We start from the raw sequence: 14237 nt of genomic DNA, 5'->3' as shown, positions 1-14237 counted from the left end.
AAGACGTTTTATGGTTGAGAAATTCTCCTCTAAAATCAAATAAATCGACAATAATAATCCATTTTAGATATTTCTCTTGGACTAAATGGGTTAAAGTTAAAACGCTTCACCCATAAAGCAATTATTAATCTCTAAATTCATACAAAATTCTTAACTCTTCCCAACCATTTTAGCGATCAATCTGTTAGCCTTTTTCCTTGGATTTTTCCTATTAAATATTCAAAAATCAATCGAATAAAATCGAAGAAATTATTAAAATTTATAGATATTTGTGAATTAATTTACAGCAAAATCAGCAAAAAACTAAGAAATTATTTCAATATCCTGTACATGAAATTCTTTGTGTCCCTTTTAAGCTCAAACTTGAACTAAAAGCTGTCCTATGTGGCCACACTGTATCTATAAAAGTTCACCATTTACGACATGTGCGGCTATAACCATATAAGCTTTCGCACAATTAATGAGACAGAACTTTCTTCTTATTACTAAAAAGAACCCTTAGTTGGGATGAATCCTCCCTTAAGGACAATTAAATCCATGAATTTCAAAACTCCCTCCATTTGCGGCAGAAGGCTCTTTCACAAGACGTGCAGAAATTTCCTAAATCACAAAACAAAGAATATTTTCCCGCCCATAATTCATAGCTGTATTGTTCAAGTCTTCTCTTAAGAATTTTCTTACTCCGTGGATGACAAAAACTACGCAAACAAACAAGAAATATTTCATGAGACATCCTTCTTAATTCTGACCGCGTACACTGCGTAGCATGATAACTCTTTTGCACCTTTTTTGGGGTTTTGTGTAAAGTTTTGTGATAGCGCGTCTTGCGACTTTCTTACACATCAAAATGAATCTCTTTTACGACACAAACGTGCTTCAACTCCATTTCCCCGCAAGAAATGCAAATTATTTTAAATTTATCCTGTTTCATCGCTAATTTCCTCTTCTCTTCTGGCAAATCTCTCTGCTAAATGGACGTTGAGATTGGTATGGAAAGTGAATACAATTTGTCATTTAAGCTGGTGTGTATAGCTCAAGGGTTTTGAGGGAATTCTTGAGGATAAATTGAAGTGAAGATTTTAAGTGATTTTCCCATTTTTTTTTGTCAAAGATGAGAAAAAATCTTTTGAATGAAGTTCTTCTTGAAGTAAAAAGTTGTGCTAAATTATAAGATTTTTCCCTTTAAATCGATTTCCATTCCAAGAAATAATTAATTAAAGAAATCAAATTGAAATAAAATCATCATTAATTAATTTAGTGGAAATTCAATACTTTTCCCATACTTTTCTCATTTCCATTCTCGAGGCTTTGGCCATTATAATTAACAACATTGTCTTCAATTTACAATTACGTGCTGAATTCGCAATGAAAATTTCCAACATCTGGCAATATGCTCTTTGGACGGCTTCTCAATGATAATTCTAATCAACAAACCCGGCGTGGAGTAACAGAACATGAAAATGATCTCACGGTGATCTCGCGAAGAAGTTGTGCGCCTTCCGGGGCCGCTCAATCTCGACGGATGATCTCGACAGAAATTAATTAACCCTCCACTGAGCCGGCAGGCAATTTTACTTGATCAATCCCTCATAGATTAGTTATAAAATCAATCCTCATGACTTGGAGGGAAATCTTTTTTCTCCGCGGCTTCCGCACTAATCCTGTAAATTGCCTGGCATTCATTACTCCATTGCACGTCCACTTTCACCAATTTGCAATTGAAGTATTCACTCATATTGTATGATTTTCTCCTTGTCAACCGTGATGGCGAAAAATTAATAGTCTGGTGGGGACGAAAGTGCGTCTGGCGCCATTGAAGGTCGTATCATGTTGAGGAGAAGATTGCGGCTGAAGAAGTGATGGAATGTTTGTGTGCAAAGTAATAAATTGGAAAAAAAACAGGAATTTTTATTCAAAAAAATTCATCTCTTGACAAGAAGCTGGGAATTCATTTTTTTTTAAATTAAATTACTTAAAGAATTATTTGATTAATTTTTTGGATGAAATTTACTGCAAGAGAGCGCATCCGGAAGCAATGATGAGGACAAAGTTGAGAAGATTCAGAAATGAGCCCTTTATGGCGTGATTCCTGGTAGATGGGGTATCTTTCGGTGTGTCCTTAGAGTCCGAATCATCATTTAGGACCTTCCTAACAGTTTTCGTTGTCGTTTCTGTTGCAGATTCAGCTGCATTTTCCGTGGCAGTTTCCTTTACAGCTTCCGTTGCATTTTCCCCTAAATGAATGGAAATTTCATTAATTTATGCGGATTTTTATTGAAGAAATTGACAATTTTTACCTTCTGCATTTTTTCCATCAGTAGCACCATCATCCTTGGCGGCATCATTTCCCTCTGGGGGCTCCTGAGCTAGGGATTCCTTCTCAATCAATTTATTCTGGCTATTTCCCTCCGTAGGAGAACCAGAAATTAATTGAGTCTCTTGTTCTTCCGTGAAGACCTTCATTGTAGATTCAGTGACGTAATCTTCCGGACCTTCACTAGAAATCGCCCCCATAGTGGAGCCCGGTTCCATCTCAATGGTCGCATTGATCCCTCTATCCTTCACGCTTCGTCCACAGGTCATCAGAAGTCCACTGATTAAGATTCCGAGCACAAAGACGGTCTTCATTGTGAATTTTCTTAATTTTTCTCAAGCACTCACGAGCTCCTTAATTCAACTGCAATTGTTCACTTATCTCCACGTTCTGTCATTGCTTTGATTTCAAAGGTTTTTCCCCCGTTTTGCTTTTGAGGAAATTTTTTTTTAATTCAAAATTAACGACTACGAGGATTTCTCGGGAGATATCCTCATAAGCCAGAAGTTTTGAATGCATTTCAAAGGGCTCCCTCCTATTACATATTAATTTATGCTTCAATAATTTCTTTGTGTGTGAAGAACGTTTCAACAATAAAGCATAAAACAGATCAACATGTGTTCTGGTATCACCCAATAATCATAAATTACAGAGAGAATTGGGAAAGAATAAAAAGCCGCTAAGTAAGATGTCAAGAAGTATAATACATAATTTTTTGGTCAAGAAAAGAGATATATCAGTAACTAAAATCTTAGAAATTCTCTCCAAGAATTCATGCGGATTTGCCCATTTGAAGAAGTTTCGAAATTCTTTCGAGAAATTGATTTTTCTAAACAATTTTATTGGACAAATCTGTGATCTTCATGCTGAAATCATAATTACTTCTAAAATTCGCAGAATTATTTTTATTCTTACAAGGGCTCATTTTACTTTGCTCAAAAAGGATGGGGTTCATTTTTTCAGGATAATTTATTTAAAATATAAGAAGGACTTGTGCTAAATATTAGAACCAGACTTTCATTAGAAATCTATTAAAATTACATTAAATTTTCACTAAATTAAATCTTATTTTAAAACATTTCTAATGAAATTTAAGTTCTAATATTTGGCTCAAGTTTATTTTTTTTAATTTTCCTAAATTGATGAAAATTCAAATAGATCGCCTAAAACATTTGAAGGCAAAAATTGAGGATTATTCATCATGAAAACTATTTCATAGTGACTGACCCTTTACATAAGAATTTTAAAACGCCGATTATATAGCACACTGAAGGACATACCACTTCTGTAGGAACAATAAAATTTTGATTTATTATCCCCATGGAAGCATCAATTGATCTCAATTGGAATCTTTCGATCGTCATTCATTCTGACGCCTCATTATACAACGTTTTTCGTTCCATCCTTACGGAGCCACGGAGAGACAAACAGAATAATGAGTATTTTATTGAGGCTCTCGCCGAGTCCGTATAGAAGAAAACTTGTTCCCATCTCTCAAGAAGCTTTATCTCAAGTGCAGTGTGTGTGGAATTTATATGGGCACGATTGGGTGAAACAGTCATCAAATGCAATGTGTCTGTAATGCAAATTTTACATTTCATGCACCTCTGTGCTGAGGAGCCTCTTAACTTTATGCTGTGCTCTTTAAGTGCAAGCAGCATTCTTGGTAAAAGAGCAATGATAACGTACACAATTTGAATGTGCAAAAAGCACCTCCCCAAAGGGGTCAAAGCGACACTGACATGGACAAAATCGTGAAGTAAACTGTCAAGGAAAAAATGAGCACCATTTGGCACTCTTCTTGCATATTCTGTTGAAAATGTGGGTAAAATAAATTGAGGAAATGCAGAGAATTTCTCTATCTCATGCTGCCATGAGTGATTTTTCATTAAGAGATAACACAAAAAACCCCATGAAGACTCTATTAATTGTGAGAAGAATAGAGCTGTGCAATGGAGGCTCAATTGTTGGGAGTTAAATTGAGATTTCGAATCAACACTTGTGAGCGCATAAGATAAATCGAGTGATTTGAGATCTTTTCCTTTTCTTTTGAGAGAAGAAATTCAAAGTGCTCAAAAGTGAAGAAAAATGAGACGACACCTCCTCATAAAATATTCTGTGAGGAATTTGTAGCTTCTCCTCCCTTTTGGGTACAATGTCGGACAAGTTCAAAGGACACCCTTTCCCGAAAAAAAAAGCAAATATCTTCAAGAAAAGCAAAGCATATGGTGCAAATATTGCTTGGAAACTCACTAAAGATAGTAAGGAAAGATATTGCGTAAAATGTAAAAATAAAATAAAGTATTTAACTAGAAGAAACGTGAAGAAATATCAATGAATAAATTGAAAAAAAAAATAAGAAAAGGAGTTTATTCGCTTTTCACGGGGACAAACTCACTCAAGAAATTAATCAGAATATGCATAATTTTTTGAAGGAATAAAAGAAAAAGAAACTAAGGAATACTTCTCTGTTGAATATTTTGAATTTTTTGGCGAATAATCCGAATATTTCTGGTGATTTGAATATTTCATTTACATCCCTTTCTAAAAACTGAATAAAAACAAAATTACTTTTTCAGGTAGAATTTAGTTCTTTTTTAGTATTTCTAAAGCTTTTTCTTATCAATCTGAGCCTCATTCAGACTAAAATCCGAATGACTTATTAAGCTTAAATTTAACATTTTAACGGCTTGAATTTAATACTTCTCAACTCCTCAGTCTAAGCTATCTTACATACAACAAAAAAAAAAACAAACAGCTATTTATCATGACGTCATAGTTTACATTTTAGGGCAAATACTTTTCACCAATCCATATCTAATCAATTTCATTATTCTTTTTGATCCTCTTCAAAGTTAATGCGTACCTCCTTTAAATAAAATAAGGAGTTTCCTCTAATGAAAAGCGATCCTTTTACCCATCCTACAACTTACGCCACTGTTTTTCATTTACTTTCTCAAGTGAATTCTCCTATAATGGAATTTAAAGGAGATGATGTAAAAGTAGAAGGTGGGTGGAGGGAGTTTCAAATTCCTCACAGAGACATATTGGGACGACTGAAGAGGCATTTCTAATATTGAAATTGCGTCCAATTTGAGTGGCTTTCACTGTTGGGACTTCGATAAATTTCAATAAGCTGTCACAGACAGGCTCCCGCATTGATAAGTAATTTTATCAAAAGTCTGTGTCGTTAAATAATGCGTGAATGTCGTAAAATTTTCTCCGAAAAGTTCAACAGAATATTTTATTATATAAAGATAATTTTCTGTGTTGTAATTAAGTCCCTTTTCTTTCAAATGGGTGGAAATGCTGATTAGATGGCGGGAAGGCGAGTTTAAAAGAGGAATTTTTGGTGTGAATGCGTCGTATTAGAGCTAATTTGTGAGAAGAAAATTTATTCATGGCATTATCAGAAATTTTCGTTTAATTATTTCTCTTCTGTTTGATGCCTCCTTCATCCAATCATCAACAGAGTTCCATTTGAGGGTCTTGATTGAGATTTCCACGGGACAATGGCGCCAAAATATTACCCACGGAAGCCCGAGATGTGCTGACTCGTTGCTAAGGCCCTACACGAAATTAAATTCAAATCATTCAAATTCACAACGCAGCATCACATTCCATTGCTGTGGTACTTACCTGTAAGCGCACTCGATGGATTTATTGTCTCTCATGTTGTACCCTGGATGAGAGAGAGATCGTCTGTGGCCAATTATGCAATCATTTTGATGTAATTGTGGCGCACAAAGACGCCCATTTATGGTGGTCGACATCAATTTAGAGCCCTCCATTGCGCGCGGCTCCCATCAATTCTTCAATGACTTCAATGGGTTGCGATCGTGGCGTTTGGTTGACGGAGATGCACCTCATTTATGCTAATTCATGCCCTCAAAATTCCCTCTTATTTCGCCCCGGTAAGATCTATTTATTTGCGGTTGAGACTCTTCCGATTCTTCGCTGCTCTTTCCCAACTAATCTTTTTCAATGCTCTCTACACGGCAATAAATCTGTGCATTGAATTTATGTTATTGAGAACATGAATGTTAAATCATGCACAGAGGGAAAATGCGTAAAACCATGATACTATCTATTTACGTTTAGCGTATGATAAGGCTTACATGACCCAACAGGAAATATTTACATTGACGCATTCATACCAAAAATATCGATTTACTTTGAGCAATGTGAATGACAACATTTACGAGCATTTTTGTCAAAGCTACATGAAATTGCCCAAAAAGGCTTGAATGGGTTAAAAAAATATTTTTAAGAGAATTTAAAATTATTTTTTCAATTTGAAAATATGCATTCGAATTAACCTTTATTCTCTCTTTTATTTCAGGTATGCTTCTCAAAATGTCAACAACGTAGAATATTGAGTGCTTGTGCTTGTTACAATGTAAGTTTAACTTTTATTTAATTCCAAATTTAAGACATTATTACTGGAATTAATTAACTTTCAAAGATTGAAACAAAAAAATAAATTTTTATAAGAGCCTATAAAAATTTTATTATAATACGGTAAAATGTTAAGAAATCTGGGAACGTCATTCGTTATTTAATCTCTTATCAAATTTCTTATGCAATACAGTTCTTTATTCTTCACACAATCATAATACATAATGTTTATGGTTGAATTATTATGTAGTTTTGACAGATCTTGCTAAAATAGCAAGATAGTAAAGAATAGAAGGTAAAGTTAATTTTAACTTTACATATTTCCTGACAGAAAGATAATAAATTGATAATTTTTTTACAAAGGGGCGTTTAAGTAACGGAATAATTGCTATTATTCGAAATTTTAAAATCAATATTCGAGTTTCTAATTATTTTAAATTTTTCAAAAAGCTTTAAGGATCAGAATTTAGTATACGGTTTACAATACAGAATAGATTAGAAAATTCTGACTTAATTTCTTGCTAATAGTCCTGAATTGCTTTTTAAATTGTCACAAAAATTGACTTCTTGGAGTCGGTTTTGTCAAAAATCTTTTGACTTCTAACAACTTTAAAATTTCTTTTTATGATTTTGATAATGTGTTGTTTTATACAATAGCCAGAACGATCCTAAGAGTCCTGGAGCCTTGAAGGTATAATTTTCTTTAAAAAAAAGATTTTAAGAAAGAAACAAACTGTCAAAATCCTTAAGATTTTTAATAGAATACATAAACTCTTATAATTCACAAATTGTACGAAAAGATTTTTAATGAGGATTTTCACTCAGCGCCTTCATAATGTTGAAAAAAATGTTAAAAAACAGTTAAATACCCCTTATAATCACATTGAACGATAAGATTTGAAATGTTACAAACACCCGTCAAAGTCTTTGTGAATTTTCTCGGCCATCAAATTTTATCTAACTAAGAACATAAATTTGCTTATCACGGAGTAGGTGTTATCGCTTGTGACCCACAATCGCTCACGTTCCCTCTATATATTTTATGAATTTTCACACTAATAGCACTCACTACTCACCGCTCTGGTAAAAAAAATTAACACATAAACTATGATGAGCGCAGAACATAAAAATAACTGGCGGTACTTTAGGTGAAAAAAAAAGGTGGAAAAGTCTGGTAAAGATGGAGGAAATGAAAGTTCTTCGTGATGTTGCAAAAGTGCAAGGGAGTTTAGCCACTGAAGAGAGAGGGTTGTATCACATTTCTCAATTTATATCAACACAGTCTGTGTGTGTTATTTTATTAAATTGTCTGGAAACTCTATCAGCACTGTGTGGCGTTTTCTAGACATCGGTGCCATCCTATGCGGAGTGGCAGACAAGGGAGAGAGTTTTAACGTACCAGACAGAGGGGAATCTTGTAAATTTCACACCATGGGTGAAGAAAAAAGTGTGGCATGAAATTTAGATAAACATACACAACATAAATCTCTTCAACCCTCTGCAACAAAACTTTTCTTATCAACCTCCGCGTGTAGTTTAAATTTAAATTCTCTGTCGCATGCCACATACTTTTGGCATTTTCACTAAATAAAATTCTCTCTGTTTTCTCTATATTATTTCGACATTATTCTTCATTTTGGAAACATTTTAATGGAGTTTAATGCGAATTCTCTATGCCTTCGATTTATTCCTCAAATGCAATGGAATCCAAATTAAATTTAATGCCTTTATAGTTTTGGATGTGAAACACAACTCCTGCATTACAATTACAACAAATCGTGACTCAAAACGAATATCAATGGACGATGTTTAACTTCTTTAAGTAAAGATCAATAAAATAGAATTAATTCTCTTCTCATTTTCCAAAACAATATTCCATCAAGTAGGAGAAATCTCTTGTGAGAAAGCGAGGATTTTCATGTCTCTTGTGGGAAGGGAAATGGAAGCAATATTAATCCGTAGCAAAGTGTTCTGAGTATGTCCATCAGCACAGAGTATTTGCATGCAAAATGAGGTTTGTTTTGTTAAAACATTTCCCACTCAATTCCCACAAAAATATTTATCAACAACGGCATCAAATTTAAGCCAAACGATAAGGAATCTCAGGGCAATTTTGTTCGAGTAAAATATGCAGGAGTTGTAAAGGTGCGGCGGAAATTGCAAAAATTGCCTTTGGGAGGTAAATTTTTGTGAATTCTTTCTAAAGAATTTTTCCTTGAGTTTTCTTTAAGAAATATTTTAATTTACAATAGGGTGTCGTAGGGCAGCCGTCTTTGAAAAAATAGTTTGTATTTGGGTTTGTCAATGTTTGCACAAATTTTATTTTTATTCTTTTACAAATATTTTAAAAGCAATAATCTAAAAATATTGGCAAACTCCAAATTAACCTTTTCACATTCTATGAGTCATACGTTGGTCTAAACTTGATACATTCTTTTTTGGAATATTAATGAATTTATTTATTTTTTTCAGGTTATAAATGAGTTGAATTCACGTAAATTAGATCAAATAAAACGTTCTTAAATGAGAAATATTATTTAAAAGCATCGACAGAATAAATATCGCGATGAAAGGACATACTTTTGTTATATTTCATGTGTATACGCTTAAGGGTTAATATTCTTTAACAAACTTTGACAAATATCGATACAAACTTTTTTTTTTAAAGAAATTAATCAAAAAGGTTCAATAAAATTTTTTCTCTACAATTATTGGTTTAAAAACTCTTACAGACCATTCTCTCATATATACGAAAATTTTATTCTCGCAATTCTTATGCCAACATTCATTTTACCTTTAATCAAAACCAAAATCTGAAGTAATTTAACAAAACACCCTTCATGTTTTACCTATGTTTGCATTTCACCTGTTTTTTTCGGGTTCCCCATATAGGTGTGTTCCACGTAAAGGGAAACTCTTTCACTTTAGCTCCCTATAAATTGTACCCACATCGAATCATTAAACGAAGGGAGTCCATTGGGTTAAAAGTGACGCCATCAGGCAAACCACAAATGACTCAAGGAGTGACTATTATGCAAATTATGTGTGAAAATAGACTCCACCACCGTGTTTTCCAAACCACCACAAGAGTGCTAGCAGGAGAACGTTTTCAGTTCAACGGCAAGAAAATCAATTCTCAAGGAAAGAATGGAAATGGAAAGAAAAAAAAATATTCAAAACTTCTCTAATCGAGAGAATGGAATTTACGAAATTGCCCAAAAGTTACCGTCCTGTAATTTTCTTGTTAAATCAATTTGGTGTCTTCTTTTGCCTGGGCCATTTGCACACTCACTGGCATATAAAGAAGATGAAATGCAAATAGCATTCCAAATGGGTTTTTGTTGAATGTTCTGCAAATATGCATGAGCAAGAAATTTCAAAAGCTCGAGCCAATTTCAGAGTACATTATGTACATATCTAGCTACAAAAATAAAGTAAAATAGAGTCAATTTAAAATTCTATTTCAATTTTAAAAAGATTTCTTTTTGTTAACAATGGAGGCGCCTGGTTGTTATAAATTCTAGCATAATAAACTATTTGCAATTAGATTAATTAAATTCAATTAAATTGAGTTCTTTTTCAACAATAATTCCCTGTGAGTAAAAAGAGGAAAACTTTCCAACTCTAATGTGCAAATTAAATAGTCGAGGTTTGCATTGTAAATAAAGAAAAAAAAAAGCTCTTCAACCCTTTAAATGGGCAAACACTCGGGGAAGTCTGCTACAAAATTTGCACAAGAGTCATTTAGGCACATCCCAAAAATTGGATAATTTTAATTAAAATAGCGACCGCATGTAGATTAAATTCGTCGGTGAGGTTTGACTGCAAAACGACGCGAGCTTTCAAGCTACACAAATTCTGAATTACCATTTTAAATTCCTAAAATTCTGTGGTGCAGTAGCTATGAATATTTATGGGGCTTTTAATTTGAATTTCTCTCGAGGGGGGCTTGTGTGTGTGGATTCTTTGTGGCGTTGCAGCTGAAAAATCACAAACGAATGGTAAAAACCATTCCAATTGTCGTGAGGATTGTCCGAGACGATTCCTATCCAAACGGATGGCTAAGAGGTGCCAATTCAATTAGTACCTCACCTCCGGAATTCTCTTAGTCTCAATGTTGTGACTTCTTGAAATTGAACAACAAAGACTCCACTTCTCCCGGTATGCTAATCGTGTTTATTAGTTAAGGAGAATGTCGCAAGTGTTAACAAATATCAAGACAGTCCTTATGGAGGGGAGAAAGAAGTAAATTTATTTAAAGTGACTTCTTTCCATATGATCGAAATACTTACCTACACAGTAAACAAATTGATTGTGCCAACAAATACTCAAGTATGATTGAATCAAACAGATTGATCAAATATTGACCAAAAATTGGTAAATCAATTGAGTCAGTCAACTGATTGATCTAGTATTTATCAATTATTGGTCAATATCAGGTCAAATCTGATTGACTCTTTAATTGGACCTATTTGACTCAATTTTGGGGAAATTCATGAAAATTAACCAACAACTTATAGGTAGGTATATTTTTCAAATTGTAAAATTATATATTTTATATATAAAAAAAGACAAGAGATTTTATTTACTCCCAAAAATTCACTTAAAATCGTGGAAAATGTTGGTTCAAAAGAGAAGAGTATAGAATGGAGGATGTTCCCACTTAAATCAACAGCCTCCACTCCAACATAGGGTGGTTGTTTGATGTTTGTCTGCCCAATTTTCTCACATATCTCCCCATACCAATTTTGGAATCTTGCCATGTGATTCCTCGTGTAATTGCCCCAGCCCACACACAGCAAATTCAATGGGGAAATTGCCTGTGTGTGGAGAGAGATTGCGGGAAGGAAAAAAAAGAAGGTAAATTAATTGATGGAAGACATCAATTAGGGAGGCTTCGAAGGGTGTATTCCCCCCACCTTCCTCTCAGAGGCTGTACGTAATTAGCACTGGAGCTCGGGGTCTAATTAAAATTGATCATGTACCCTCGTACTTTCAGTGCTTCCACAGCATACCCATTATCAATGCATTGAGAATTATCTCTCGTCTTCAGCAATGTTCTGTGGCAAAACTTTCAATTGTCGTTGCTCCCGTGTGTGTTTACCTTTGACGATATACCTGTATTTTCCTCAACTCCCGTGACAATGAGGAATTTATTTCTCTGTCGTCAAGAACAGATATTTGCATTTTCGTGTTGTATTCAACTGAAACATTATTAAATTTACTCAAACTTACGTCATCTTATTTTTCTTCTCTACGTGATTGCATTGAGTGAGATTGCATGAAAATTAAATTTATTGCTTCGATTTTTCCAGTCGTTTTTCCGAATGAAATCCTTCCGGTTTATAGCTGATCCTCCTTTGGATTTTGGTGTATTTTTTATGAATTTTCCTTAATAGTAATTTTTGGAAAATTTTACTTTTCCCCCGGTCAGCGTCCAAAGCGGGGGAAAAGTAAAATTTTCCAAAAATTACAATTCACGTTTTACGTCGGCTTCTAATACAATTTTCCTTAATAGTTCGTGTAAATTTTATCCCTTCATCAGGTCACTGAAAGAATCTTTAAATAAATAAAATCAATAAAACATCGTTCAAAGCATTCAAACCATTAAGCAAGTTCTTGCGCCATGTAATTTGAGAAAAAAAATCGTGGCTCAATTTGCAGCTTGAAGGTCGTGCTCTGAGGAAGGCGCATTTTTTGCCAAATCCAAATTCTTTTCTTTTTTTGTTCTTCCTCCTTCTTCTCATGTAATAGCTGTGTGGTGTCTTATTTCTCATCTTCTCCGACCATTCCATCTTCTTTTACTTGCGAATGGGAAAAGTAAAAAAAAGAGCCAGCAAAGAAGCCCTCAGTGCAAGTATAGAAAAAAACCTCTCGAATGTGTGACGGGAATGGATACCCTTTCAGCATAAAACGGGATTTCTGGGCTGCATGTTATGCTTCATGGTGCAAGAAAAGTGCCGCAAAGTGTTTTTGCGCAACCATCGAAAGATCTTCAATCCTCACAACATATTTATCTCCTCTTGAGATTCCATAAACTACCTCATTCCAACCCCCATTATTTGCATCATGAATCTGTCATCCCTCTAAAAAAAACTCACTGCCCATCCTGAGTCTTAGCAGAAGGAGCGGACGATCATTGGATTCTGAGAAGCAATTGAAATGCCATAAAAAAAGATTCAGCATGTTTGTCTTTTTTTGGGTGTTTGTTCCAACAACTATGGGAATTTTTGAGTGGCTCACTCAGTGTCTTAAATACGCCAAAAATGGCCAAAATGGAACTCATTTGGCTATTTAACGATTCTTGAGTGTTCAGTAGCAAAAAAAAATACATTGAGCCACGTGAAAGGCAAACAAACGTTGTTACGTTTCCTCAAACTATTCTTGGCATTTCATTCAGAAGCTAAAGTTCTTCTACTTGTGAATTTAGCGAGTTGGAGTCGTTAGTAAATTACTGTTTTAATTCAAAGAGAATTTACGAAATTCATTCATAAAAATAAGAGCGATCATCGAAAACTAATTGCCTTGGTTCCAGTGAAATACGATGGAAATTTACTGAAGCATATTCGGGTATTTCACTGTGATGCTCAATTTAGAGATAATTGCCACAAATCAATCGAATTGCGGCGTGGTCGTTACTTTTAAGGGTAAGATTCGTTAATACACCTCGTTCTCCCTCAATAATGGGCCTCTTACTTATCAAAAGCCATTGATTAATTTTGAATAATTTAAATTTAATTCACTGACAACACGTCAACGCCTAAAGGTTCCACAATTCTCACAACTTGAAGGCGTAAAACCGAATAAAATCCAAACTAATAAAGCTGGTCACGAAGAAATTGATCTAAGCTCGTTTTCTTTACAATGAAGTCAAGCATTATAGTAATTAATGATTTTTTTTTCAATTAGAAGCACTTTTATTATAAAACTTAAGGAACTTTAAGTCAACATTAAATCTCTAATAAACTTATCTTCCAATATTTCTAGATAAACTTGCTAAAGAAACCATCCTTATTACAACCCTGTGCCTCACTGCCTTTACGGACTTGCAATCAACTTCCACCTACTTCTTCTCCTTTAAATCTCTTAGCTTCATTCACTCCGACTAGGCCACAATGTTCGCACTCTGTGAGGAATTGATTCAGTATTCCTCGTGGAATTTTTCGAGACAACGTTTGCAGAATTTTTCCACAACTTGACACTCCATTACACAAAATGGGAATTCCAGGAAAGTTTTAAATATCTCCTCACATACCCTGCCGCCCTGCTGCGACAATATTTGTTCATATAGGGATGGAGGGGGTGTTATTTGCATGAATAGGGGGTGTTTGGCGCATATGGTTCATACAAAGCGAAAATAACAAAAAAAATCCCACCGTTGGGGGATTAGCAATAAATGGCAATAAAGTTGCAATTCGCAACTGCAGACGCTTATTGCGCAATATGCAAATTTATTGCACCTCCTTTCTGCAATTTGATCGAGGACAATTGTCCAAATGTTGCAGCATTTTCCACATGGACGATC

At 34.4% G+C, this 14237-nt stretch overlaps 2 protein-coding genes and 1 long non-coding RNA gene across 3 annotated transcripts in view; 1 reads left to right on the top strand and 2 right to left on the bottom strand.

Annotated features, from left to right (window-relative positions):
• Positions 1-14237, top strand: part of LOC129791576 (breast cancer anti-estrogen resistance protein 1) — a 58308-nt gene that overhangs the window by 15251 nt on the left and 28820 nt on the right. The gene's annotated exons all lie outside the window — the stretch shown is intronic.
• Positions 1888-2691, bottom strand: LOC129791632 (uncharacterized). The gene is made up of 2 exons (XM_055829872.1): positions 2298-2691; positions 1888-2234 (listed from the first exon to the last, which is right to left on the bottom strand). Exons 1-2 carry the CDS (start codon positions 2626-2628, stop codon positions 2008-2010), a joined length of 558 nt encoding a protein of 185 aa, XP_055685847.1. The 5' UTR covers positions 2629-2691; the 3' UTR covers positions 1888-2007.
• On the bottom strand, positions 5770-7817 carry LOC129791648 (uncharacterized). The gene is made up of 3 exons (XR_008750732.1): positions 7789-7817; positions 5954-6321; positions 5770-5883 (listed from the first exon to the last, which is right to left on the bottom strand). It is a non-coding gene; the product is annotated as an uncharacterized LOC129791648 (long non-coding RNA).

Source organism: Lutzomyia longipalpis, chromosome 3 (genome assembly GCF_024334085.1).
Source record: "Lutzomyia longipalpis isolate SR_M1_2022 chromosome 3, ASM2433408v1".
Lineage (NCBI taxonomy): Eukaryota > Metazoa > Arthropoda > Insecta > Diptera > Psychodidae > Lutzomyia > Lutzomyia longipalpis.
This window is presented reverse-complemented; position numbering and strand designations above follow the sequence as displayed.

Coding starts and splice junctions, on each gene's coding strand:
- LOC129791632 (XM_055829872.1), bottom strand. CDS start 2,628: ATGAAGACCGTCTTTGTGCTCGGAATCTTAATCAGTGGACTTCTGATG. Junction 2,235..2,297: donor TGATGGAAAAAATGCAGAAG/GTAAAAATTGTC, acceptor CCATTCATTTAG/GGGAAAATGCAACGGAAGCT.